General features: G+C 59.3%; 2 protein-coding genes across 4 annotated transcripts; both read right to left on the reverse strand.

Annotated features, from left to right (window-relative positions):
- Positions 1-571: 571 nt before the first annotated feature.
- Positions 572-10,061, reverse strand: FXYD6 (FXYD domain containing ion transport regulator 6). 3 transcript variants are annotated; one of them, XM_027655686.1, is made up of 8 exons: positions 9,970-10,061; positions 3,772-3,834; positions 3,543-3,590; positions 3,361-3,435; positions 3,191-3,227; positions 2,878-2,927; positions 2,737-2,779; positions 572-2,260 (listed from the first exon to the last, which is right to left on the reverse strand). In XM_027655686.1, exons 2-7 carry the CDS (start codon positions 3,827-3,829, stop codon positions 2,751-2,753), a joined length of 297 nt encoding a protein of 98 aa, XP_027511487.1. In that variant the 5' UTR covers positions 3,830-3,834; positions 9,970-10,061; the 3' UTR covers positions 572-2,260; positions 2,737-2,750. The 3 variants fall into 3 exon arrangements, with proteins under 3 accessions (XP_027511487.1, XP_027511488.1, XP_027511486.1); XM_027655687.1 differs by having other exon boundaries at positions 3,772-3,831; positions 9,970-9,991; XM_027655685.1 differs by lacking the exon at positions 9,970-10,061 and adding an exon at positions 5,941-6,329.
- A 3,489-nt stretch (positions 10,062-13,550) lies between these two features.
- On the reverse strand, positions 13,551-24,517 carry TMPRSS13 (transmembrane serine protease 13). Its single transcript, XM_027655669.1, has 14 exons — positions 24,409-24,517; positions 19,383-19,554; positions 18,965-19,066; positions 18,150-18,272; positions 17,934-18,063; positions 17,651-17,743; positions 17,519-17,562; positions 17,091-17,250; positions 16,837-17,009; positions 16,328-16,426; positions 15,949-16,091; positions 15,689-15,841; positions 14,357-15,574; positions 13,551-13,578 (listed from the first exon to the last, which is right to left on the reverse strand). Exons 1-13 carry the CDS (start codon positions 24,427-24,429, stop codon positions 15,560-15,562), a joined length of 1,428 nt encoding a protein of 475 aa, XP_027511470.1. The 5' UTR covers positions 24,430-24,517; the 3' UTR covers positions 13,551-13,578; positions 14,357-15,559.
- Between the last annotated feature and the right edge of the window lie 1,139 nt (positions 24,518-25,656).

The raw sequence follows: 25,656 nt of genomic DNA on the forward strand, positions 1-25,656 counted from the left end.
GAGTCACGCGCCCAAGCCGATTAGTGCCGGGGGGAGCTGCCCCCAAAGGAGGCTCCCCTTGGCATGGCCAAGGCGTGCAGGCACTTGGAGCCCACAGCAGCCCAGCTCTGGCGCCACGGGGTGAAGCCAAGCCCTGGAGGGTGCTGTGTGGGGCCATTGTGGTGGCACTGCTGTGACGGTGCCCTGGCAGCGCTCGGCATCCCCCGGATCGGGCGCGGCAGCAGCCCAACACAGCAGCTCCCAAAAAGCTGAGGGACAAGGAGTCTCTGTGCCCACGCTCCCTTCACACAGACTCTGGCTCTCGCTGAAATGCTCCTGGCTGCAGAAGGGAGAGCGCAGGGAGGGGGCTCTGCCCGCACAAAGCCCGTCTGTGCTGCCCAGGGCGCTGCCCCTGCCCCTCTCTCCCCAGCGTGGGAGCTGCCAGAGCCTTGCCCAGCCAGGCTGCCCTGGGAACGCCACGGCCCTCGAGATGATGCAGCCAGGCACCAATAGAAACGATATTTTATTCCTTTCCCCTTAGGTCACAGCACAGAGCACACCAGCCCCTCCAGCACAGCAGCACACTCGCCTATTTAAAAGGAAACACAATAGCTCAGTTTATTTTACAACAGTCAGGGTTTGGCCATTTTACACACCACAGGGGTCTCTTTGTTTCGTGTTAACACCGATGGCACACTATGGACAGCACAGGCACTCTGAGGGACACACACCACTGGCACTCAGGGGCCGGGCCGGGGGTCTGCTCTGCCTGGGAGATCTCTGACAGGCCAGGAGGGAGGGAAGGGACACAGTACTGGGGAAGGGACACAGTACTAGAGACACGCTCCCTCTGCCTGGCACAGATGGGACAGAGCTTCCCGGTGCCACCAAGGCACACCAGGCACACAGCCCACCCTGAAGGCAGGGCCACCACAGCAGGCTGGGCACAGCAGAAACCCCTCTCAAAACCATCCTGGAGGACAAGACCCCCTTCCTGGTGTGGGGATGGCACCCTGAGGTGTTTCAGTGCAGCGCTGGTGATGCCCTGCTGCTGCCCAGGAAAGTACCCCACACCCAAGCTGGCAGTGCCCAGCTCCAGCCAAGGCTTTGCCTGTCCATGGCCTTGGGGAAGGGCCAAAACCCACAGTTTTGCCTCTGACCCATGAGCAAACACAAGGTGACAAGGGACTGTGGACTCAGCATGTTGCCACAGTGCAAGCTCAGGTGTGCAAGACCACCTCTTGCTGCTGCTCCACGGGGGAAGGGGCAGCTGGCACTGGGAGTGACACGGAACCACCACAAGACAACACTCAGCACTGACAGGGGTGGCACAGGCAGCGACAAGGCAGCAGGAGGGGCAGGGAGCTGCCCCTTCCCTGTCGGAGACAAGCACGGACAGGATTTTGTTTCTCTGTAGCCCTCGGACTGTGTACCCTGCCCAGCTCTGTCCATGGGCAGAGTGCAGGCAAGGAGCTGGTTTGTGCTGGTTAGTGGGGGCACCGCTGTGCAGCCACCCTCTGTCACAGTGTCACCGTGCTGGGAACCTCACGGGCTTCTCTGCCACCACCACAGCCTTTCCTCACTCTAAAGCAGCATCCCACGGGTTTAGCCAGGGACAGGAATGGGCAGTGCCAAGCAGGAGAGACAGCAGAGCTCCCTTCAGCCTCGAATCCAGCCCCCCAGTGCTCCCAGTGAGGGGAGCCAAGCCATGGGATGTCCCTGCCCGACTCACCCCCTGCCACAGCTGCCTTTGGGCTGGGGGTGTGCAGGGGGTTATTGCTGAAACGGCGACACTGAGCAGGTCCCTGGGGCGTTGTGGGTACCCAAGCCCTGCCCAAAGCCAGCAGGGGAACCACCAGCACGTGGGCTCTGGGCTGGGGGACAGGGTGTCCCTGCCCCACAGCCCACGCTCCCTGCCCCACACGGCCCCTGTTCCCAGGCTTGGAGGGCAGCCCAAATGGCAGCGCCTGCCAGTCCTACAGAGCCCGAATCACACGCACAGCACGAGAAAGGTGAAGAGAAAGTCACGATTACAACATCAGCAACAACTAGCCCTAGAGGTAATGATCATCTCACAGCAACATTACACACCACGGGAGGCAGAGAGGGCGGTGAGCGGAGTTTAGTCGGGTTAGGAAACAGAGAACCGGTGCTGGAGTACAGAGGGTAACACAGACACGGCAGCTTTGTGCCTCCTGAGAGGGACCTGCTGCTGTGATTTCAGTTTCCTCGCAGGCCGCGGGTGTCTGCGATCCGAGCGTCTCTCCTCGGGTCTCTGGGTCTGCGTGGGCAGGAGAGCAGTGAGTCAGGCTGGGAGCAGCACCGACACCTTTCCCTGCTTGGCTCCCAAACTGCCAGCACGGGCTCCAGGCTTCCCCCTCTCCAAACGGGGGCACAAACAGGGAGCTCGGGGAGCTCTGACTGCATGCACAGGGCGAGACACCCTGAGGGACCCCCACCCAGCTCTCCAAACACCCTAAAACCAAAACCACTTCGGGGTGGGGAAGCACAAGAAAAGGAAGTGTAACACAAGGGAAAATCCGGACAGATGCTTCCTTTTCCTGCTGGGCTGCCTGAAGGACACCCACCAGCACTGTGAGTTTCCCTGCTCTGGGCCCTTCCAGTGCTTGCCCCCACACCACACTGGGGAGGCAGGGCTGCCAGTCCCAGCAGCCTGGTTTGCTCAGAACACCCCCACACACGGCCCCAGCTGTCCCTCCCATCCTGGTGCCGCCACCCAGACTGGCAGGGACTCACCGCATGGATCCTCTTCAGTTCTCTGCCTTCTGTGCCCCCGTTGCTGCAAAGGGAAGAGCAGAGGGGTTTGCAGAGCCTGCCCAGCACCGGGAGCTCTGTGGGCAGGTGGCTGTGACACAGGGCAGGGGACAGTGACCTTACCATTCGAGGTGATCAGGGTCTCTGCCTGAGCCTCCTCATCCCCTGGAGCCCTGCAAGGAGAGAGGCACGGTGAGAGCAGCTGGGAGCTGCACCCCATCCCGGGGGTGGGATGCCCAACAGCACAGGGACACGCTGGGGAAGGTGCTCTAGGAGCTCCTCTGCCACCCAGGAGCTCTGCAGCAGAGCATCCCCCAGATTTGGGCACCCAAAAGGGACATTCAGAGGGTGCAGCCACTCTGCCAGCTGTGGGAGGGAGCCCAGGAGCAGAGTGGCTTTCCAAGGAGATGTTTCCCACTGGGCTGCCCTCACTCACCTGGGTTTCTGGTTGAAACTGCACCTGCACCTCCTGCCTGCAGGGGAAGAGAAATCCATGAGTGTGGCCAAAGTGGGAATGGGATGTGGCCTTTCCCAGTGCCCCCACCACCAGAACAGCCCCTGCTGCCCAGGCCTGCCAGCCCAGCACCTGCCAGGTCCCCAACTTACTGAGTATAAGGAGAATGCCAACAGTGAACAGGACCACGGCAAACACCAGCCCCCCGATCCTCAAGCTCTGGTAATCTGGGGAAGGAGACACAGGGGCTCACTCCTGCTGGGTTCAGGAGAGGGAGCAGCTCTTTTGCTCCCCATGGCACATGCACACCCATCCCACACACAGCCGTGCTCACCATAGTTAAAGGGGTCCTCCTCCTCCTTCTCCTTCTCCTGGGTGGCCACTGGGAATGGGCAGACAAGGGGTGTGAGGTGAGCGAGCCCCTGGCTGAGCCCTGGCAGCCACCCACAGACCCCAGCTGGCACAGGCTCATGTCCCACACCCCACTCCAGCCCCCCTGGATCCATGGGACAGCAGTTCCCCTGGGTCCCACAGCCTTTTCCCAGGAAGAACTCGGCACCTACCGTCTGCCACAGCCACTGGCACCAGCAGAGAGCAGAGGAAGATGAGTGTTGCCTCCATGGCTGCTGCAAGAGAGGGGAGAACCACATGTCAGTACCCAGATGGCTCATGGAGGGCACCATGACAGGGCCAGGGGCACAAGGGCACTAAAGACACACGTGGCTGGCTGTGTGGGCAGGCAGGGCCAGCCCATGCCATGGGAAAAGGAGCCAGGGTGGCTCTGGGGAACACCCAAGGTCTGGCCATAATAACTGGTGTCATCACTGTGCCCAACCTGATGGGGACACATCAGCTTGAAGGCAGGAGGGGAAGGGTTTGAGTGGACAGACAGACTTTTTGTGGGGTCCTGTGGTATATTTTCAACCACCCCTGCATTTGGCATAGATTTCAGTGCAGTTTCGAGTTTGCTCTGCAGGTAATGGGACCAGCACCAGGGCTGTGATCTCTTCACCAAGGTCGATACTGTGCCCTTCACCCAGAGCATACTTTAATTTGTCCCAATTAGCATAGCAATTACAGCACACTCCTACAATGAGGCCAGTGGCCCTGGTGGGACATGAGCTCGAGCCTCCGGGCTCCCTGCACTCACCTGCAGCAGCAAGGAGAGACCATAAATAACCTCAGTGTCCCTCACAGCTGAGCCTGTCCCTGTCCCTTCACTGGGAATGCTCAGCCAGAGCACCAACCCTTCTCCCAGGGATGCCAGCCCAGGTTTAACAACACTGTGGCCAGGCTGTGACACTCCTGCCAGCTCGGCCAGGGGTGCGTGTCCCAAATTGCTGCACCCATTCTGGGTGGGCACCCTCGCTGCTGGGACTGACCAGGCACCACTGCTCTGCTGAGGGAAGGCACTGCCAGCACCCATGGTGCCCATAACCCCCTCCAAGCACCCCTTCTCCAGCTCCAAAGGGACAGGCAGGGGACAGGGGGGATCTGCTCTCTGTGCTGCCACTGGCACAGGGCACTGCAGACCCACTGGCTGTGTGAGGGGGACACCTCGTGCCAGGAGGAGAGGGCTGAGCTGCTGGAGCACACCGGGGGCTCTGGACTGTGGATGCAGGCTGGGTGCTGGCTCCCTGGCCCCTGCAGCTCCCCGTGCCTGTCCCTGTTCATGTCTGTAGTGCCAGGCAGTCACTGAGTGCCCTGACGGTGGGGCTGGGTGGCCATACATGGTCAGGAGCAGGGAGAGGGCTCTCTGCTGGCACGGGAGAGGACGGGGGTTATCAGGCGCCCTGCAGGCACCGATAGCACCGAGTGCTCCAGAGCTGCCGCAGCTGCTGTGCTGGACTGGTGCCGATAAGGAAGGGGCCCTCGGCAGAGCAGGAATTCAGCTCGCTGACGGACGCGGATCCCGCACGCTGCTACTCAGCCCCTCCACAGCCTGACCTGATTCCCACACAACCTCCATCCCAGCCCACCCCAACTGCCAGCGGCAGGGGAGGCAGCTCAGCTGCCCCAAGCCAGCTCCTCAGGGCACTCAGGTCCCCCAGACCCTGCCAGAGCCCCTTCTCCCAGGATTGGCAGGCACGGAGCAGGCTCAGCAGAGCCCACCACTGTCCCCAGCAGCATTTGTCTCCATGGCCTGTCCCCAGTGCTGCCCTCAGGAGCCAGTTCCCATCACACTCACAGAGGATGCACCCCCAGCCCGACCCCAGCACATTCCCAGAACCTGCCTCATTTATCATAACAAGCAGCACATCCCATGATAATTCCCATCCTTCCCTCCCCTTCCATGATTTGCCATTCCAAAGGCGATGTGTTTATCCGAACACTGGAGGGTTTTATCCCCCTCTCCTGCAGCTGCTGCTGCCATTGTGTATCGTGGGGCTGCACTGGATTGCTCCCCGGGCCCAGACAAACCCCCTCGTTTGCTGAGACACATCATTCGGGGATAATTACCAGGTCTTAGAAACACACACAAAGAACCCACAGCTGGTGGCACAGTAACTTGTAGCTGCACATTTCCCCATGTCCTTTATCTCCTGTTCTTTATCTCTTCTCCACTGAGTCTGCCAGCGCAAAATCAGAGTCATTACCCATACGAGGGTGCTGCGTGTGCACTAGAGATGTGATACAGCTCACGCTATCACAACGTGAACAGTATTAATTGGCTCCTGGAGAACATTAATGATGCCTTTATTTTTCAAACAAGCCATCCATCTGATGCTCACTGTTTATTTTGCCGTTATTTGCCCATTCTTGGAGCATCCTATTCGGGGAATTTTGCATTATTCCCTGCCCTGAGCCTCTCCACGTGGGGCTGGGCCCTGCTCAGCCACACACACTGTTTCCAACCCTCTGCTCAGCTCTTGGCTTCCCGCACGTAGCACGGCAGAGTTCACCGTTTGGCCCAGCCAGGCACGCAGCACACATATGTTCTTTGTTTTTCTAACTCAATTCCTAGAATTCACACACTTCCGCACGCTAAAAACTGATCTGCGCACGAGTTGAGCGCCAGGATTGGCAGTGTCCCTGCTCCAAAGGCAAACACAGCGTTCTGGAGTGCAAACGAGCCCAGCTCTCCTCCAGGGGAGCATATGCTTTGCGAACAGCCACAGGTTTTCTGGGTTGCTCCAAGCTGGCCCACCCACTTCTTCCTGAAGCTGAAATAAAGTGAGAAGAGCAAACATTGCCAAGGGTTTGCCGCTCTCCCTGCTCCTGCCTTCCCTCGTGCAGGATCCAGCTGCACCTTGGCACAAAGGGAGAGGGAAACAGCGGCTGCCCGAGGAACCGTGGCAGCGCCGAGTTCGGCCGCTTCCTCACCACCCAAATCTCCCTGTTTTCTCCCTGTCGGTGACAGAAAGTTTGGAGTCACCACCCCGAGCTGCCACGTATCCATGCACACCACAGGGAGTGGCAGTGCCTGCGACTTGAACCAAAACAAGGGGTTTTCCTGTTAAAACTTGGAGATCTGGCTGAACACAGAGAGAAGGCGGAGCGGCGCAGGAGCAGGGCAGTGGCGGCTGGAGCTCCCTTCCCTTTCCTCTCGACTCAAACTGCTGTTTTATGATGGAAACCAGATATTTCCACCCCCCCATCCCTATCTGCATAGCAAGAAGGAGGCATCTGGAACTTGGGAGAGGCTCAAGGGGAAGGAAGCAGCGACAGAGAGCGAGGGAATACCTGGAGTTTGCTGTTTTCTGTGAGGATGTGGATGAGAGCGGGCTGAGGGAATAACCCAGTGCCACAGAGGACCCGCCCTGTGATGTGAGGCTGCAGGGGCTCAGTTCCCTCTGCTCAGCACAGCTGGCAGGGCACGAGGGCAGGGCTTGGTGGCAGCACCAGGGCCACCCTCCCCACTCCATCCCACGCTGTGCCGGGTGTCAGGAGCCTCCCTGGGTGATTCACGGCCCTGCCACGCGCACAGCCAGCACACTTCCCTCCATGCAGAGCACAGCCATAGCTCCTCCTCACAGCCTCTTCCTTCTGGATAATCCCTCCTCGCAATTCCCATGCCGCTGGCTTGGTGTGTGTTTGTGTGTGTGTGGAGCCCGGGCGAGGCAAATCCGGGCGGACAGACCCTGCCTCTCCTGCCTGGCTCAGCTCTCTGCAGCACAGCAAATCATGCCAGAGCAAGGCAGGTGAATTTGTAACGCTGCTGGATCTTCCAGTCCCCTTTTCCTTTTCGTTGTTTTGCACGGATCTGCACTGTCAAGTCTCAGCCATCACAGCGTAATGCTGGGCAGCCTCCGCCTTCCATCAGGAGTCCTCGGGGCATCTCCTGAAGATCAGACCTAGTTAAAATCTCTGGTTTCTGTGCAAAGCCCCCCAGACCGTGACAGCAGCGCTCCGCTGCCCGGGGCGTTTAGGAGCGTGCATGTGTGAATGGACATTTCCAGCTCTGCATAGATGTGCTCTTCTGCCATTTCACGTCAGCATCAATCTGGTTATTAATGTGCCTGTTGTTGTGCCTCGTGCTTCTAAATGAGAGAGAAGGAGAGATTTCCAGCCCTCGCCATTCCGACATGGATGGCACTTCCCAAATCTGGTGCTGATTCAGAGGCTGACTGCACAGAAGACACAAAACTAACTTTACTGCAATCTAATTGCCTCTTATGGGTTTGGGGTGTCTCTAAGCACACCCTGTGCTGCATCCCTCACCTGTACCCCAGCATTGCACTTGCAGGGCTTCTTCCAGCCTCATGGAATTGGCCCTAACCCATCAAGGAGCCTCAGCCAAAGCTGCCTGGCCGTGTCTGGCTCAACACAGTCCCTGTCCCACCATGACAACGTCCCAACAAGCAGGGGCAGGCACAGAGCAGCGAGGACAACCCTCCACTGAGGCAAATCTCCAGTGCAAGCACTGCTGAGGTAATGGCTGCCTGGCCAGGGAACCCTGGGCTCCAGGAGGCAGTAAACATCACCACCACCACCATCTCCCATCAGGAATCTGCTGCTCCCGATCCCTCCTCATTTGCTTAAGAGATAACCAGGTGCTGTAAACCCTACTGTGCACCTGCCTGGACTGTCCCATCCTCCCACCACACCCAGCCCTCCTTTGGCTGCACACTGGCTGAACAAGCCCAGGCTCTGCGTGCTGAGCAGGGCAGCAGCACACGGCAATCACGCAGGTGAGGCAAAGCAGAGGTTACTTGGCAGGTCCTGGTGGTGAGAGAAACTCGGATCAGCAGCACACACTGACAGAGCAGCGTGTGGGAGAAGCTGTTCCAGGCTCCCATGTGTGCTGGTACCACCATAATGCCACGCTCAGCAGCACATCAGAGCGGACATTTTCTCCGTTCTCTCCCCTGCTGTCACCATCAGCCACAGCCACGAGGCAGACACCAGTCCCCAGCAGCACGGCCGGTGTCCCCACCATCACTGCCACACACTGCGTGGAGAGACAGGCAGGTGGCACAGCCCCCAGGCAGGCAGGGCAGGGCAGGGCAGGACACGTCCACACTGCCAGTGCCAGCGGTGCCTCTCTGTGCTCAGGTGACAGCTGTGGAGCTCGGCAGCCTCTTTACACCTTGGAAACACACAAAGAGCCCCAAAGGCAAACACAGCTGGACACAGAGCTGCTGCCTTGTCCTCAACACCTGGCAAAGCCGTGACTCTCCACCGTGTTTTACCTGAACAGGTATGCTGCGAGCAGGCAGGTAAAATTCCAAGGTGAGAGGGAGACCTTAGGCTGATGAGAGGAAGGCACAGCCAGCCTCACACCTGGCACGGGATATTCTCCAGCAGGTCCCAGACACGCTCTAACAGGTGGCCTGGCTCGGCAGCCACAGCACTTCACGCTGGCATCTCTCCCTCACACGTTTCACCTCACTCTGCCTCAGAACCACGGTCCGGCTGCGCATGGGCAGGGATTCTCTGGGCTTGTCTTTGTTTCAAACTGGGAGCAAAACCACCCACAGGGACTGAAAATCCCAACGGGACCCAACAGCACCGTGGAGCACTGCGGGCTTGCCAAAATGGGTGCTTCATCCTAATCCACACACGGCTTTTCCCAAGAGGCTGCTCTTTCACGCTGCTTATTCACATCCACACAAACCACCTGTCACTTTCCCTCCCACAGAAATATCCCTGCAAGATCCGAGTTCCACCACATGGACTCCAAAATCCGTCTCTTTGGAAGCATTAATTACACACCCTGAGAGACACGCTCTTCCCTTCCTCCAGACGCCTTCCCGGGATAAGGCGCTTGGCTGTTTACGCGCGGTGTTACTACAATATTGAACAACGGGAGCCAGGGCGCTGCCAAGGAGGGATCCCCCCGCTCCCCGGCCTCCCCCGCCGCTCCCCGGGATCCCCCCGCTCTGCAGAGCCCAGCCAGCCTGGGGAGCACTGGGTGTGAACCAGCTCTACCCACGGTGGTCTCGGGTGGGGTCCACCGGGGGATCGTCCCCAGTACCGGGGAGGGGGGGCTGGTAACCAGGCAACGGTGGGATAAGGGGAAACCGCGGTACCCGCCGTTGCCATGGCAGCCGCCGGGGCCGGGATGCGGGCGGGTCGGGGCGCGGGGCGATGCCCCGGGGGCAGCGGGGCGGGGTCCCGGCCGCCTCCCCGGCAGGAGCGGGGTGAGACGCGGTACCGCACTCCGGCACCGGGACACGGGACCCCCGAGCGGGCACGGCCGAGCCCAGCGCTGCCGGGGGACCCCGAGTACCCCGACCGATCGACCGACCACCCACCCACCCTTCCTCCCTCCCTCCCTCCCCAGCGGCCCCTCGAAGCCCCCCGACGGCCGGACCCACCTGCGCTGGCCGTGCGGGGCCGTGCGGAGCCGGGCTGGCCCCGCGGCTCCGGGCGGTGCCGGGGGAGCGGAGCGGAGCGCGGAGCGGGGCTGCCGCACAAAGGGGAGCGGGCGGGCGGGGCGGGGGCGGTGCCTGCGGGGCGGGGGGCGCGGGCAGCGGCGGGGGGCGCGGCCAGCACGGCCCGGCCCTCGGCGGCTCCCAGATCCCCCCAGAGGAGGGCACGGGGATGCTCTGGGGGGATGGAGCATCTCCACTGTGAACACTGGCTGGGAGAAGAGAAGGCTCCGGGGAGACCTCAAAGCCCCTTTCAGTGCCTAAAGGGGCTCCGAGGGGGCTGGAGAGGGACTCTGGATAAGGGCACGGAGTAATGGAACAAGGGGGAATGGCTTCCTACTGCCAGGGCAGGGTTAGATTAGATATTAGGAAGAAATTCTTCCCTGTGAGGGTGGGGAGGCCCTGGCACAGGTTGCACAGAGAAGCTGTGGCTGCCCCATCCCTGGAAGTGTCCAAGGCCAGGTTGGAGCAACCTGGTCTAGTGGAAGGTGTCCCTGCCCATGGCAGTGGGGTTGGAATGAGACGAGCTTTAAGATCCCTTCCAACCCAACCCATTCTGTGATTCTGTGGTTCTGCAAAAATCACGGGGTGTGTGAGGTGAAAGGCTTACCTGGCTTTGGAACATCCCTTCACACCCTGGAGAGCAGGGGTGGACTCTGCCCCGTGCTCTGCACCTGCCGTGGAGGGAGCAGGGAAAGCAGTGAGCAAGGAACAGATGCTGGAGCTCCTCTGGGGCCAACAGAAAGCACACACAGATGAATTGGTAAACACGACACAGAAGCTTTTGTGTCTTGCTGCCTCCCGAGGGCGGGAAGGCAGAGCTGGGAGAGGGGCTGCCACGATGCCAGGCCAGGTGGCCCAGTTCACAGGGCTTCAGTCACATCACTCAGCCAGATCTTGAGGACCACTCAGGCCAGGGTGGGCAGTGGGGGCACTTCCAGCCCGGCCTGGGTCAGTTGTGGCAGCACCTGGTTTGGTTTCAGGCACGCTCAGGACCTGCTGCCTGCACTGGCTCCCCCAGATCCACCAGCATTTGGCAGCTGCAGAAAGACAGACCCTTTGGGTCTTACCCAGAGCCGGTCAGGAACCAGCACACACTTCAGGCAGCAGCAGCAAAATGCTACCTGACAGGAGAAGGGCTGGACAAACCACTGCTGTGAATGCCCTGTCACAGAGTTTTGTGGCAAGTGACCAGTTTATTCCCATCAGACAGCTGGGAATGTGGGGAGGAGCAAGACTGGGAGGGAGATACGTGTTTAATATAGGATGTGAAATGGGAACAGGGTGCTGGGGGCACTGCCAGGCAGTAACCAACTGCCAGGAGCCATGGGCACCTCTCCCTTTCAGGCCAGACTGGCACACCCACGTCTGCCTGGCCCTGGAGAGCCATTTCTTCTCCACAAAACACCTCAGCAATGCTGTCACCACTGAGCTGGCTCATCCCATAATAACTCAAATGCATCTGAGATAGAAATCAGGCAGTGACGGCACACAGACTATTCTACAGCCATTTCCCAGGTTCCAGTAAAACATAAAAAAGAAAATAAACCAGCACTGGCATTTCAAGGCAATTATTCGAAGGGTCAGGAGATACAGACCAACACTGAGGAGCTGGACAACATCAAGTCTCTTTAATGCATGAGGATAACATGATAAGGCTGTCAGTTACCCTGCAGAGAGGGAAGCTGGGATCAAGCTGTTATAATCGAGTTTTGGGCTTCTCTGACCTCATCTGCCTCTCAGCTGTCATAACCCACAGCACACAGTAACACACTCAGGTGTGACCATGCCCTGGGGACTGCAGGAAGCATGGGGGGGGGTTCTCTGCAGAGCCCTAAACATGAGACCCCCCGTGCAGCAGCAGCCAGGACACAGGGCTGGATGCAGCTGGGTGTGCTCTGTGCTCTCCATCCCTTGGTTCCTTATTTAAAATTTCCAAGGCACTGCCTAAAGTGATTAGAATTGAAAAAATTGGCAGTAGAGATTTTTTTCCCCTCTACAAACTCAGGTAAAATAGAGAGCCCCACGGTGAAGGTGGGAAGGGAAGGGTCTGCTGTGCTGCTCCCACTGCAGAAAAGCAGCTCCATCAGTCACTAATGGTAAACATCTTCTTCCCAGGGCCCTGCTGCTGGGGACACTGTACTGAGCTCCAGCTTCTTTTCTGGGCAAATTGGGCCAAAAGTAATGTGGAGGCCAGGCAGGAGATGCTGATTTATGCTAACGAAGGGGCTGGGCTGATCTCCTCCAGCCACTGGAGTTAACAGGAGCACTGCCAGTGGCTTCAACAGGGCACGATTTCATCTGAGCCCGTGTCCCTTACCCTGGAGCAGGCGGCTCCTCCCTGTGTGCTTGGAGCAGGGACAGAGCCACTTGCTCTCCAGAGCTTTCACCTCCTATTTTAAGGTCTCTCCCTGTAATGCCAAGCTTGTAAACTGCCTGTTGGGTGCCAATGCAGCCCTCAGACTTCTCAGGGACACGGCAGAACCAAGCTCTGACAAAAGCTCTGTGTAGCCATAAGGCTGTGTGTACCCCAATAACATCATTTTCCATCAGGCCCCAGTCATTCCCAGTGCCTTGAATCCCCCCAGGAGCGAGGATCAAGCAGTGGCTGCACTGAAGCTCCTGCATTCCCCCATCGAGCACAGCCAGAGCTGGTATTGCACAAGACGAAGTCCAGCGACTCCGTGCCAAGTGATGATGTTACTGACCATGGAAGGGAACCAAACCAGAGGAAAAACATTTTTGTAGAGAAACATCATCGCTGAAACCCTATAAACAAATCTGTTTTGACACAGCAGAACAAAGAGCTATAAAAGGAGAGATTGGGAAAACCACCACTAATGGTCGTTAATTCACGTGGTGCCAGCCGGACTGTATTTTTCTAAGTCATATCCCCTGGGGACACTGGCCTATGATTTCCAAAGCACAGAGGAACATGGGAACAGCCCAGCCAGATGTGGGGCCATGCTTAGAGCCCCTCATCCCGGAAGATGTTCCAGAGTAGGATGTATTGAGCAAGAAAAGGGGCTTTACAAGAGCCACAGGTGATGGCTGGGGCTGTCCCAGGAGGCTCCTCAGGGCTGGGCTGACACCCACCACATCTGTGCTCCCCCTGGGTATGGACAGTGCTCCGGGAGTGGAAGCAAAGCCGTGTCCAAGGCTCCATCTGCACGGTGAAGTCTTTGGGAACAGCACGACAGCCGTGGCCAGGCGGCTTCATGCAAACTAATCACTTCTAATCTGCTTAGAAAACTTCAGCCCTTGGGGAAGCACAGCATACCTTCCCCTGGGCCTGGGAGGAGGCACCACTGGATGGCAGGTTTGGAAGGAATAAATTAAATTTGTATTAAGGGCTGAAAGTGTTTCTCTGCTGTGAGAGACTGTTTCAGAGGAGAATAACCCCTGTGGAGGTGAATCCACAGCAGAGGAGCAGGTCCCCAACACACTGAAATGGAGTTACCATCACTGTGCCCAGGAACACGGCTCCAGTAATAAATGAGCTGCTCCATGGGGACATTAGGACTTATCAACAGAAACCTCGAGATCCCAGAGAACCTGTGGACAAATGTTATCTGGGTCTGTGACTTAAAACCCTTTGAATTCCCAGTTTAACCAGACTAACATAAAATGGGGAAGGCACATGAGGCCCCCACTCCTACTAAAGATCAGCTGTTTCTGTTCATGGAAAAATCTATTGCTGTGACCACTGCACTTGCAGGGTGGTCTTGGTAACATGTCCAGCCTCCGTGTGCAGGGAGCAAGAATCCCCCATTCCTCCCTGGAATTCAGCAGGTTTGCCCAGGCCCTTTTCAAGTATTATAAAGTGCAAACAGTCCCCTGGGCTCTGCACACCCTGTTCTTCATGGGCGGCTCCTGCATCCGTGGGAGGTTTCTGGGCTGCTGCTCTGGAAAGGGATTCGAGGTCAGGCTGACTCAGTGCTTCCCAAAGGCAGCGACTGGCTTTGTTACAGTTCAGGTCCAGAGCAGCCGCCCTGCACAGCTCCAAATCCACGAGAGAAACAACACAAGGGTTTCACTCACCCCTCCCCACCAGCAGGCAGGTGGCAGCCGAGTCCCAGGTGGTTTCTGCACACCTAGAGCCACACTGGACCTGCTATCCCAAACTTCAAACACAAACTGCAGCTCTCTGCCTGCCCAAAACCTTTTCCACGGGAAGCAGCCAGTGCCGGGAACCCGGGGGATGCTCCCAGGAGGTGAAGGACCCAAGACACCCCCTTTTCTCCCAGCCACAAGCAGTAACCCGGGGGGTGAAAGGCAGGAAGGGCCACTCCATCACACGTACCCACAGGAACGGTGACAGCCAGGGACTCACCCTTTCCTCTCCAGCCTGTTCAGAAGAGCCATCTCCAAGTGGAACACTACTAAAACATTTATTAGAAGAGTGCAGGGTGGCCAGGCAATCCAGGACTCTTCTGCAGCTGAACACGTGGCTGGGGAGAGGAGCAGCCAGCCCTGCTCACCATGGGGATCTCCCACGGTGCCTTGTGTGCCCCCAGCATCCACAAGGAGATGCAGGCACTTGTTTCCTTGAGGGAAAGGTGTCCCTGCTCCAGCGTGGCCAGGGAGGTGAGGCTGGCTGGGCCATCCCTGAGTGCTGGGAGCCGGAGGCAGCAATCCAGCATGGCCACTGAGCTCGCAGCAGGGGAATCCAGGGCTGGCTCACGCTGGGCGCTGCCCAGGAGGGTGGCAGCTCTGCATCACACTCCAGCTTGGCCTTTGGCTGCTGCTGCTGGATTCGGTCACACCTCCTGCAGCCACCCCCGGAGCTCAGACCTGCCCCACTCTGCTGCCAAGTCCTCCCCAGAGCAGGGTGGGGACCGAGGCCGGCTGCGGTCCTGGGGGGAGCTCTGGCTCAGACCAGATCCACGGCATGGAAAAATAAACAAACAGGTATTTCTCTCACAGGGAGGAACATTAGGCACTTCCTAAATCTATCCACAAACACAAGAGCACTGGCCGCTCCTCCCGGAGGGTGGAATAACTGCACCTCGGGGCTCCCCTTCGTGGGAAAGCTGTAGGTGTGGGCACTGTGGGCACAGCTGCTCCATCCCGCACCCCAAGGTGGCACAGCTGTGATCTGGCACGAGGAGTGTTCCCTCGACATGGGCACCCCACTGCCACTGCAGGCACCTCGCCCGCTGAGGGTGCCACAGTCCTGCCAGGAAGCACTCGTGACACCCCGTCCAGACAGGTCTATTTACAGGAGAACCACAGACATGGGGTGAGGAGGTGTCCCCAGCCACCATGGCCAGCTGCCAGCATGGGCTGTGTCCCTCTGGGGCTGGCTGGGTGCTGTGCCCAGCTGCCACCAGGTCACCCCCCGGCACAAGGAGAGGGCAGAGTCACTTCACAGGCGCCGTGTTTTCAGAGTTTGGGGGCAGCTACAGGTCCCTGGCTGCATGGACAGTCCAGAGAGGTGTGGGATGGGCTGGTAGCATCATGCCCTGCCAGCAGCCCGGGGCAGTGGTCTGTGCCAGCTGGAGAGGTACAGCCCAAGCAAGTGTCCATCCCGGTTTTAGTCGTTCTCACTCTACAAAGGAGAGAGGGGAGAGCAAGGGTGAGGTGCCAGGGGCTGGGCTGGAGGGATTCAGCCCCTCTCTGTGCACCAGGGCCTTCCTGCCCAAGCACAGCCCTGCCACCTCACCTCCATTTTGCTGTATATCCAGCTGAGGAGCTTTGTCACACGGGTGTAAACTCCAGGCTTGTTCTTCTGGCCACATCCTGTTCCCCAGCTCGTCACCCCGGCCACATACCAGCGGCCATTGTCCTCGCAGACCAGGGGCCCTCCGCTGTCACCCTGGCTCAGAGGGGCAGAGCAGTGAGAAGGGGAGACAGCAGATGCCCCTCTGTGGGTACCCAAAAGCGGGCAGCCCTCTCCTAGTGTGCCACGTGCCCCCAGCTCACCTGACAGGCGTCTTTGCCTCCCTGCAGGTACCCGGCACACATCATCCTGGGGGTCAGGTAGCCCTCGTACACCTTGTCACTGTTGCAGATCTTGTAGTCGATGAGCTTCACCTCGGCCTCCCGCAGCTTCGGGGACGTGTTATCTGCAAGGCAGGAAGAGCTGTGGGGCAGGGGGGGCCTCGGCCCCCCACGGCCCCCAGGCCTCTCTGCAGCAGCGAGGGAGGAAGCTCGTGTTTCTCACGGGTCTTATTTCTGCAAAGCCTCACGGCTGGGGAGGGCAACCCCTGAGAGTTATCCCTGTGGAAAAGTCCTGGAGCACCACAGCAGAGCTGTGCCTGTGGGCAGGAGGTGCCTGTGGGGAGCTGGCGTCCTCCCTCACCTTCATTCTCCCTGGTCTTCCCAAAGCCTGTGATGAAGCAGGACCTGCCGGTCTGGAATCGCTGGCCGTACGTGGGGAGGCAGGCTGGGCGAACATGGGCTGGAGGGAGACATGATGAAAGCCAGGCAAGGAGGGAGGGATGAGTCACCCAGGAGCAAAATAGCCACCATAGTCACAAGCCCTGCAGCCAGGGAGGAGTGTGGGGGGCAGGAAAGGTCCCCTCTCTGCCCACCCCAGAAGGGTCTCGCTGGCCCCATGTGGGGCACAATGCCAGTAGCACAACTGAGCTCATGGCTGCATGTGCCAGCCCCTTCCTGGCCATGGGACAGGCTAGAGAAAGCAAGGTGGCCACAGCAGAGTTGGATGCTCCAGCTGGCAGCAGCCCCACACACCCCAGGGTGTGGTTCCAAGGGGGCCTGAGCTGCCTCTCACTCCTGCCCATCCTCAGTCTCTCCCTGTCCCCCCAAACAGCACCCCCAGCCAGGTCCAGGTAAGCTGTGAGGCCTCACCTGAGAGCGTCAGTGGCCTGGAGAGCTTCATGAGGGCGATGTCGTAGTCGTCGTGGTCGTCGCTGTAGTTGGAGTTGATGATGACCTGGGACACGGGGATGCCCTCCATGGGCTGCTTCAGGTCCGACACCCCCCCGTACACCTTCCAGTCATCCAGGATCTTCATGCTGTTCCTGGCAGGGCGAGATGGGGCAGGAAGGGGTGAGGCAGGGGGGTGTGGGGCTGGGCTGAGCGGGGCTGGCAGCAGCACTCACATGAAGAAGCAGTGGGCTGCCGTGAGCACCCACTGCGCGTCGATGATGGTGCCGCCGCAGATGTGGATGGGCCCGTACTGCACGCTGACCTGCCACGGCCACTTGTTCACAGAGGTCTCCTTTCCCCCGATGATCCGGCCAGAAATCCTCTGCCCACAGGCTGGAGAGGGGAGAGCAGGGCTGAGAGGAGGGCTGGGAGGGAAGGTGGGCTTGGAGGGGAGACACACACACAACATCCCCACCACCCACAGGCACCACTCATAGGGGCAGCGGGGACCAGGGAATGTAATCTCTGTAGTTTTCTATTACCCAGTTTGCTGGAAAACACCCCATTTGCCCAACCCTGTGCAGAGAAGGGAGGAAAGCATTCCCAAGCCTGTGGAAAGGCTCCCTGCCTGCCCTCGGCCGTGTGCCAGCCAGCCCCTTACTTGTGCATCGGAGGGAGACGTACTTTCCCGTGAGACACTGTGAGCTGCAGGAGAGAGGAGGGAGACACGGCCTCAGCCCCATTCCTGTGGCACCAGGGCAGGGGCAGGGCAGGAGGCGACGCTGCCTGGTACCTGTTGAGGCTCTGCTGGATGGTCTCTCGCTCGTCAGTCACTGTGAGGCTCTTGCCAGAGACACGCAGGGGGATGTATTCGGTCTGAGATGCACTGGGAGGGAAGAGGAGAAGCAGTGAGGGTCCCCATGGCCCGGCACTGACCATCTGGTCCCTGCCTTACGAGCAGCGCTGGCCATGCCACCTTCCAGCAGAAAAACACAATGCTGGCAGAAAGAGCACAGTGCCCAGGGGGCTGGCAGTGCCCCAGCACCCCAGTAGAAGCACCCATCCCCAGGAATTACTTCTGAAACCCCAGCTGCCGGCAGGTCTTCCTGGAGAAGGACTCGTCCCAGGCGCTGCTGCACACCGGCAGCCACTGGCTCTCGGTGCTGGAGTAGACGTGGAGCAAGGACTCCTCGGATGTGAAGCGCACTGTGGGACGGAGCAGGGGAATCAGGGGCATGCCCAGCACCCCGGGGCTCCCCTCGCTCTCACTGCCCCAGCTCCCGGTGCCTCACCACAGCCCAGCTCGTCGCTGCGCTGGGAGCAGTCGACGACGCCGTCGCAGCGCACGGCGCTGTCCTTGCAGCTCTCGGCCGGCTCCTTGTACACGATGCCCGTCTGCGACCGCCAGAACATAACTGGAAGCAAGAAAATGCCGTGGTGAGGCTAGGGCTGGCCATGGGTGAGGGGGCTGCGACCCACCTGCATGGGCATCCCAAGATACGCCAGGCACAGGGGTGCTCCCAAAGACCAGGTGTGAGCGTGAGCTGAGCTCGAGCCAAGAGCGAGAAGCTGCTGGACACAGGGGTGCAGAAGGACTGGCCACCCTGAGCACCCCCTTGTGCTGCCCAGCTGCTGCAAGTCCCTCTCCCTTCACCCACAGAAACATGCATTCTGCCTGCGAGTGCTTCAAGCCCACCAGCTGGAGAATGGCAGCTGGATGTTACTGGGATTAAAGGGATTCCCTGGTGTCTGTGTGTGTTCTGCCTGTGGACCACAATTTGTTTGGCAGATCCTGCCCAGGGGAGGGTGACTGTGGGCGCTGCTGGGGGGGCTCTGCTTCCCACCAAAGCAAGCCCAGCAGAAGGAAAGAACATTTCAGCCCCAAGCTCCCCAAATACCACTGTCAGCCAAGGCAGCAGATCTCCTTTCCCAGGCTCCTGTCTCTCCACCAGATGTCAGGAACACTCAGGGAATGGCAAGAGCACGTTGCTGCCTCTGGGTCCAGGGGTTTCCCTCTGGCACTTCCCAGCATAGGTATCCCCAATCCCTGCCCCTCTGAGGTCCCCTCTAGGAGCCCCGAGCCACCCTGGGCTGGGACCCCACTCACACAGCAGGATGAGGGCGATGAGCAGCACGATGAGGACGGAGACGCAGAAGATGAGCACAAGCCGCCGCTGGCTCATGCAGGGAGCTCTGAACATGGAGGATCCTGGCAGCAGGGTGGAGGCAGGGTCAGGGGGAGCAGCTGCCTCCCCAGGACACCCAGACCCTGCTACCCACCAGGCTCCCCAGAGGACCCCCGAGATGTGGGGGACCAGGGCCATGCACACCCCACACTGTCCCATCATCATAGTTCTCTCCCTTGCCGCCAGCACCCCTCACATCCCCAGGGAAAAACCAGCCTGTGACCAAGGCTTGTGCCAGCAGCTGGCACAGGCACCCATCCCTGCCTCCCTCCATCCCTCCCCAGCCCAGGTGGGACCGGGGCCAGGGCGGCCAGAGACCAGCCTGGGCCCCATCCTTACGTGTGCTCTCACAGGCCGTGCAGGGCGTGGGGGCCGGGCTGGCCTCGGGGCTGTAGGGTTTGAAGCTGATGCCGAGGACGCTCTCCTGGGGCTGCGGGGGTCGGGCGCCGAAGATGCTGCTGACCGTGGAGGCATGGAGGCTGGGGGGGACACTGCCCAGTGATGCAGTGGTCTGGGAGCAGAGGAGACTGTCACTGGCAGTGACTGATGCCCACTGGAGAGTCCCCCAGCTGCCACCCTGCCAGCTGTAAAGGCAAGGGCGATGCAGAGCTGAGCCCCCCAGCACCACACCAAGCCCCCTGGCACTGCCAGCTGGGGCTGCTGGTGGCTATTCCATGGATCCCATGCAAAGTCACCGCTCTGGTGCCCCTCTCTGAGCCATATCCCATCCAGGATGACCCGAAACCTCGTTTTCATGGAGCTTTTCCCTCCAGGTGGATGAATTCCCCAGACCCATCGCTGTGATCGGAGCAATCAGACGGGTATTTGGCACCGGGTCAGTCACGCTGTGGCCCAGTTCCACGGGGCTAGTGCCCCAATTTATGCATCTATCCTTAATTAGCCATTTGAAAAATACAGTGTAATTTCCAGCTGTTATTTAGTAATACTTAATAATCGGTGTTTTCCAAGCCCTGAAACGTCCTGTACCCTGGAATGCTGCTCTGCAGTTGTGTCACTCCTAATCCATGAATTCACAGAAGAATATGTATCTGCTTCCTTTCCTCAAGATGCACCCTTCCAAGTGTTCCATTAACTGCAGAAGCCACAGCCTCTCATTTTCCTTCAGAGAGGACCAAAATAAATGCTGTTTCCTCTGACTTCTGTAAAATCTCTGTGGGACAGATGGGGCTTGGAGAAACCTGGTTTACTGGGAGGTGTCCCTGCCCCTGGCAGGGAGTTGGAACTGGATGAGCTTCAAGTCCTTTCCAACCCAAACCATTACAGGATTCTATAATGCCACTGATGTCCCACAGAAGGGACACCCAGGAGAAGTGGAGCTGATCCCCAGGGATCACTTACCAGCCAGAGGTAGGCTCTAACACACCCCTCTGGAGGCCTGGAGTTTTGGCCCTGCAGCTGCTAGAGATCACCTTTCCCCAGGACCAGAAAACATCCCTTTCCCTGACAAGCCAGCAAGCAGCACCCAGGCTGGATCACAGCTCTGGGACAGGCAGAGGATGGGATGTGGGCAGAGGATGGGACACGGGCAGAGGATAGGACATGGCCAGAGGATAGGACATGGCCAGAGCAGGGGCAGTGGTGGGAGCCACCATTGCCCTTCCAGCTGGATTTTCTCTCCCCTAGCATTTCCTGCCACATGGGAACCAGGAGCCCTGATGGGCAGGTCTGGAGGCTGCTCAGGCTCTCGCTCTGTAAATACGGCTGTGCCCTTTCCTGCAATGCAGTGGTGTAACTTCCTGGGCATTATCCCTGAGTCACACCCCCGGCGTGGCCACGCGCCATCGGGACACCAGGGACACGCACACCCCTCCTGGACTGTGCCTGGGGAGCTCAGCACCCGCAGGGCCGGCGGGCACAGCACCCCGGGCTCCGGGGATGCTGCCTGGCCACCCGCCCTGGCCAGCAGCGGGGTGTGGGGGCCACCCCCAGGCACCGACCTCCTCCCGCCGCCCGCGGGGCCCTTGGCACGGGCTGCACTAACATCTCCTGGCCGTGGGGAGCCATGGCCCCACTCGTGTCAGGCTCCCCGTGCTCCTGGGCGTGAGGAGGAGCAGAGGCACTTTCTGTTTCACAGCACCAGCCCACTCTCACCCCTTCCCGAGAGCAAGCCTGGATCTGCTCAGCCTGCAGGCTGAGGTTTCCCTACACCTGGATTTCCCAGCAGCCATGTGGACAAGCCCAGGATGGCCGTGCTTCAGCCCTGCTTTCTCCCAAAGGCGCTGGGGAGCCCAGGAGAGCCCCTCAGTGTGCTCTGCTGGGAGCTGGGAGGGCTGGGGAGTGCCCCACGCTGCCCTTCCCTAGTGAGCCTGAGCAGTCACACAGATGGGATTCAGGTTCTCACACACCCACACACGGTGGGGCATCCCCGGGTCCCCTCAGTGCCCATTGTCAGACAGCAAACACAGCCAGAGCTGTGGCAGGTCCTGAACTGCTGATTTGCAGAAACAAAGCAGTGTGGGGATGCCAGGAATCCTTCCTGGGAAAAGACTTTCTTCTGTCTACATATAAATGAAGTTTTTTTTAAATACCCTTTTACAATGGCATTTGTGTGCTACCTCCACACTGCCTGATATTTCACGTCTCGTCCTGCAGCAAGCATAACCCTTCACTTGTCAGACCAGCAGAATTACAATCCTCCAAAGGACAAACCTCTCCATCACACTAGAAAACACAGCCCAGCTTCCCCAGGGAGCCAATGATGCTGCAACACTTCCACCTTCAGCGTGCAAGTATATCAAATTAACAGCGAAGTACACCATAGGTCAAACTGCTCTGAACACTCCTCAGCAGGAAGCACATGCCCTTTTACATTCAGGTGAACATTTAGCTACTTATTGCCTCAAAAGTCCGAAGTCCAGATAATTTTGTAGCCCTATCAGAGAAGCTAACAAAGCTTTTGCCACGGCCTCCAGGTCACCAGCAAACCTATTGTAAGGTCACTGTAGCAGAGAGAAAATAGCAGTGGTTTTACAAAGATGTTTCTGTTAAGAAGAGCGCAAAACCCCGGCGAGGGAGTGACAGCTTCTACCCACAAAACCTTTACTCATCCTTTGCTGGCTTTTGAGTAAAAGTCAGAGGCAGAGCCGAGCCCGTATCGCACGAGCGGCTGCGGTTTGAGGCCTTTCCCCAACGCCCTCTCTGCAAACGTTCCACCACCAGCCCTGAGGGTGGTACGTGCCAAAGGCAGCTCTGGGGAGGGGGAGCACAGCCAGCCTCTGTTTGTGGTAGGGATGGATTTCAGAGAACAGTGAGGAGGGATTTTGGGGACACACACAGGGACACCGGGCCAGCTCTACTCACGTCGCGCTGGGGGACGAGTGGACAGTGCCTGTCTGCAGCACAAGCCCTTTGCTAAATGTGTCAGGAGTGCAAACACCACATCACTCCTTCTCCCTGCTCTGAGGCTCTGAGAAAAGCCGGGCAAAGCACCTGAACCACAGACAGCAGCGCTGAGATGCCCATCCCCTTTGCACCGTGAGCTGCCACGTGCACTGACCTGCAGCTCGGTTCCCTGCTGCAGAGGGAAGGCCCCCGGCTCCATGGCAGCAGGGGACAATCACCAGGGGAAAGGTGATCTGGGCTGGGCTGGAGGCTCAGGATCCGTGGGCAATGGGGAGGGAAGCAGGGAAAGCAGCCAGCAGTCAGCCGCAGTTTCGGAGTGGGAGGGAGAGCGGAAGCCGGGTGACACCTGGGTGTTGTAACCGGACCAGGTCCCGGCTGTGCCTCGGAGGAGCACAAGGACATGGGCTCAGAATCTGGAGCTGCCTCAGCAGCTGATCATCCCCCCCAGCTGAGCTCAGCTGCCCACCCTCACCATCGCTCCCAGGTGCCCACAGACCCGTGTCCGGGCTGGGAACCGGCTCCTTCACCTGCCTGTGAGCACCGATTGTCTGTGCAGAGCAGCTCAGCCAGCACACAACAGAGACATTGTCCTCACCAGGGACAAAGCCCTGCCCAACCTGAGAGAGCCCCGATCCCCCCTGGTGACACAGTCCTGCCTGAGTGTCACAGCTGAGCGGGGCCTCCCTGGGAAGGGACAGACCCCAGCCCCAGAATGAGGCAGGGGCTGCCAGAGGATGCTGCAGAGGCCCTGATGCTGTAAAGGGGCAGCACACAAGGAAGTGAAATCCCAAAGCATGCCAGGGCCATTTTGCAAGTGCAGGTGACAAGCCACGTCAATTGAGTCAACCTGATGTGGCCAGGGACAGGTTACCCTGTGCCAGAGTGAGCAGCCCTTTGGGCAGAGACCCGAAAATGTTCCAGGGGGTGAGTAATGGCTGCTCACCCCGTTCCACGGATGGGCAAACCGAGGCACGGAAAGACGAAATGACTTTCCCACAGCTGCAGAGACAAGGTGGCTCCTGGGACGCCTGGTGGCCCATTTAATCCAAGTGACAAAGCCAAGGTGGCCCAGTGGGGATGTCCAGTATTGGGCAACTGTCTCTATATGCGGGCATCCCAGTTCACGCCCTGCTGTCACCAAGATGCAGTGATGCCACTCGCTTTGGGGCCACCCAGAGCCGGGACCACTCCGCAGAGCAGTGCTGGGGTCAGGCTGCTCTGCAGACCCAGGCAGCATCCAGCACGAGCCCACTCTGCCCCTGCTCCTGGCTGGCACCCCCACGCCAAGGGGTAGGAAGAGAATGGTGTTACAGCTGGCCCTGCCTCCCCTCGAGCCCCATCCACCCCGTCACCGCCAGCTCTGCACGTCCCAGACGTCGCTGGCACAGCCGGCAGCGCTCGGCGCGGTAATTACCCACGGCCTCGCCCGGTGCCCAGCCGGGATGGATGTTTTCCTCATGACAGGATGCTCAGCAAAGTCCCACATCCAAGGCTGAGCAGGTCCCAGTCAACCCAGCCCAAAAACTGCCCAGAGAGACGGTGAAGGAGAGCAGCAGGGCTGAGCCCACTGCTGCCAAAGTGCTGCTGGAAAGTGCCGGAGGGCTCAGAAACTCAGAAACTCAGTGCAGCTCCCACAGGTGCCAAGTGGCACCAGATCCCACTGACAGCACTGACTGTTCCCCCCAGTTCACAACTCCACTTCAACGCGGCACAGAAGGATGCTGGGGGCCCCGACACCTCCTCTGCCAGCACGGAGCTGACGCCAGGGATGCTGGTGACTGTCCCCCTCCCTCCATGTGCCCAAGAGTGCCGGAGGCAGCAGCCCCCCAGGCAGCTCATCCTGGCTCCTTCTCCCCACTGTCTACTTCGAAGGCAACACCCTGGAGAGCAGGGAGGAGAGACTGGGCTCTCCACCAAACCCCAAGGAGAGCGGGTCCATCCAGCCCCGGAGCACCCCCGACCCCCCCGCGGGGTGGGAGCCGGGGAGCTGCCCGTGCCTTACCGGAGGAGTTTTGCCGTCCATGGGCCGCTGCGGGCTGGGCTGGGCTCACAGCTCCGGCACGGCCATCCCGCGCAGCGCGGGGCCGAGCACAGCCGGGTGCCGGGGACGGGGCAGGAGCTGTTTGGAGAGCGGCTCGTACGTCAGTGCCAGCGCGGAGGGAAACCAGTCGGACCTGCCGCCCGGCTCCACCGCTGCCTGTTTCCCAACTGCTCCAGGCACAGCATGAAAAACACCTGCCCCTGTGCCGGCCGCCCCGGCAGTGGGAGTGGGAGCCTGGCCGTGGCCAGAGGGGCGGGAGTCTGGGAGCAGGTGAGATATCCCCTGGCCCAAGGGAATGGTGGCATCCTGGTCTCCCTGGTCTCCGGGAGTTCTTTGCTGTTCTCCTGGCTGCCTGCCCACCCAATTCCCCCCTTCTTCACTCTGTGCCCACCACACATTCACCCACAACCTCTCCAGTCCAGCCAAGGGCTAAGGGTGCCAGCTGAGGATGGGAGAGGAGGGGATGTGCAGCCGTGCCCAACCCCAGGAAAACCTCTCTGGTGTGACCCAGAAGTCAAGAATTCCCTGTTCCGAGGGAAACGAAACGCAATTTCCCTCTAGTTTCTCTAGAGGCCTTTTCACTCCTTTACTAGTGAAGTGATGTTTTTGCCAGCAGCCAGCACCAGCCTCCCGCCTGCCCTTCAGGCACAAGCTGGGGATGCTTTGCTTAACCAAGAACTCAGGTGGAAACAGATAGAAATAATCAGGTTTAAAAAAAAGGCCCAGCTGCATTGTGTGCTCTCTGATATCCAGACCCATGACCCTCACTGCCACACATTTCTCCTGACATTATTGATAGAGTAAGTCCCTTATTCATCCAGCTCCCCACCCACACCTGCTCGTCAGAAGGGCAGGAGACAAGCAGGGACATCCAAGCTTGGAGAAACCCTGCTGCAAAGCCCCTTCGTCTCAAGGCTGCAAAGCCTGTGCTGGATCCCAGTGTCTCCTCCTGTTCTGGGAATCCCATCTTCCACGGGGGGTTTCTGAGCCAGCCCTCACTCCACAGCGCACTCCTCTGCAGTTTTCACAGGCAGAAGTGGGTTTGGGAGTTTTTTGTTTGCTCTTTGTGGTTCCTCTGTGCCTCTGCAGGCTGAGCCTGCTGGGTACTAGGGCTGGCCAAGCACTGAGCTGCATCCCCAGCCAGCTCTGAGCCAGCCAGCCATGTCCACAGGAGCTGCCACATCCTCTTCAAAAGGGATTTTCAGAAAG

This window comes from Corapipo altera, unplaced genomic scaffold, assembly GCF_003945725.1.
Source record: "Corapipo altera isolate COAL_440 unplaced genomic scaffold, ASM394572v1 71, whole genome shotgun sequence".
NCBI lineage: Eukaryota > Metazoa > Chordata > Aves > Passeriformes > Pipridae > Corapipo > Corapipo altera.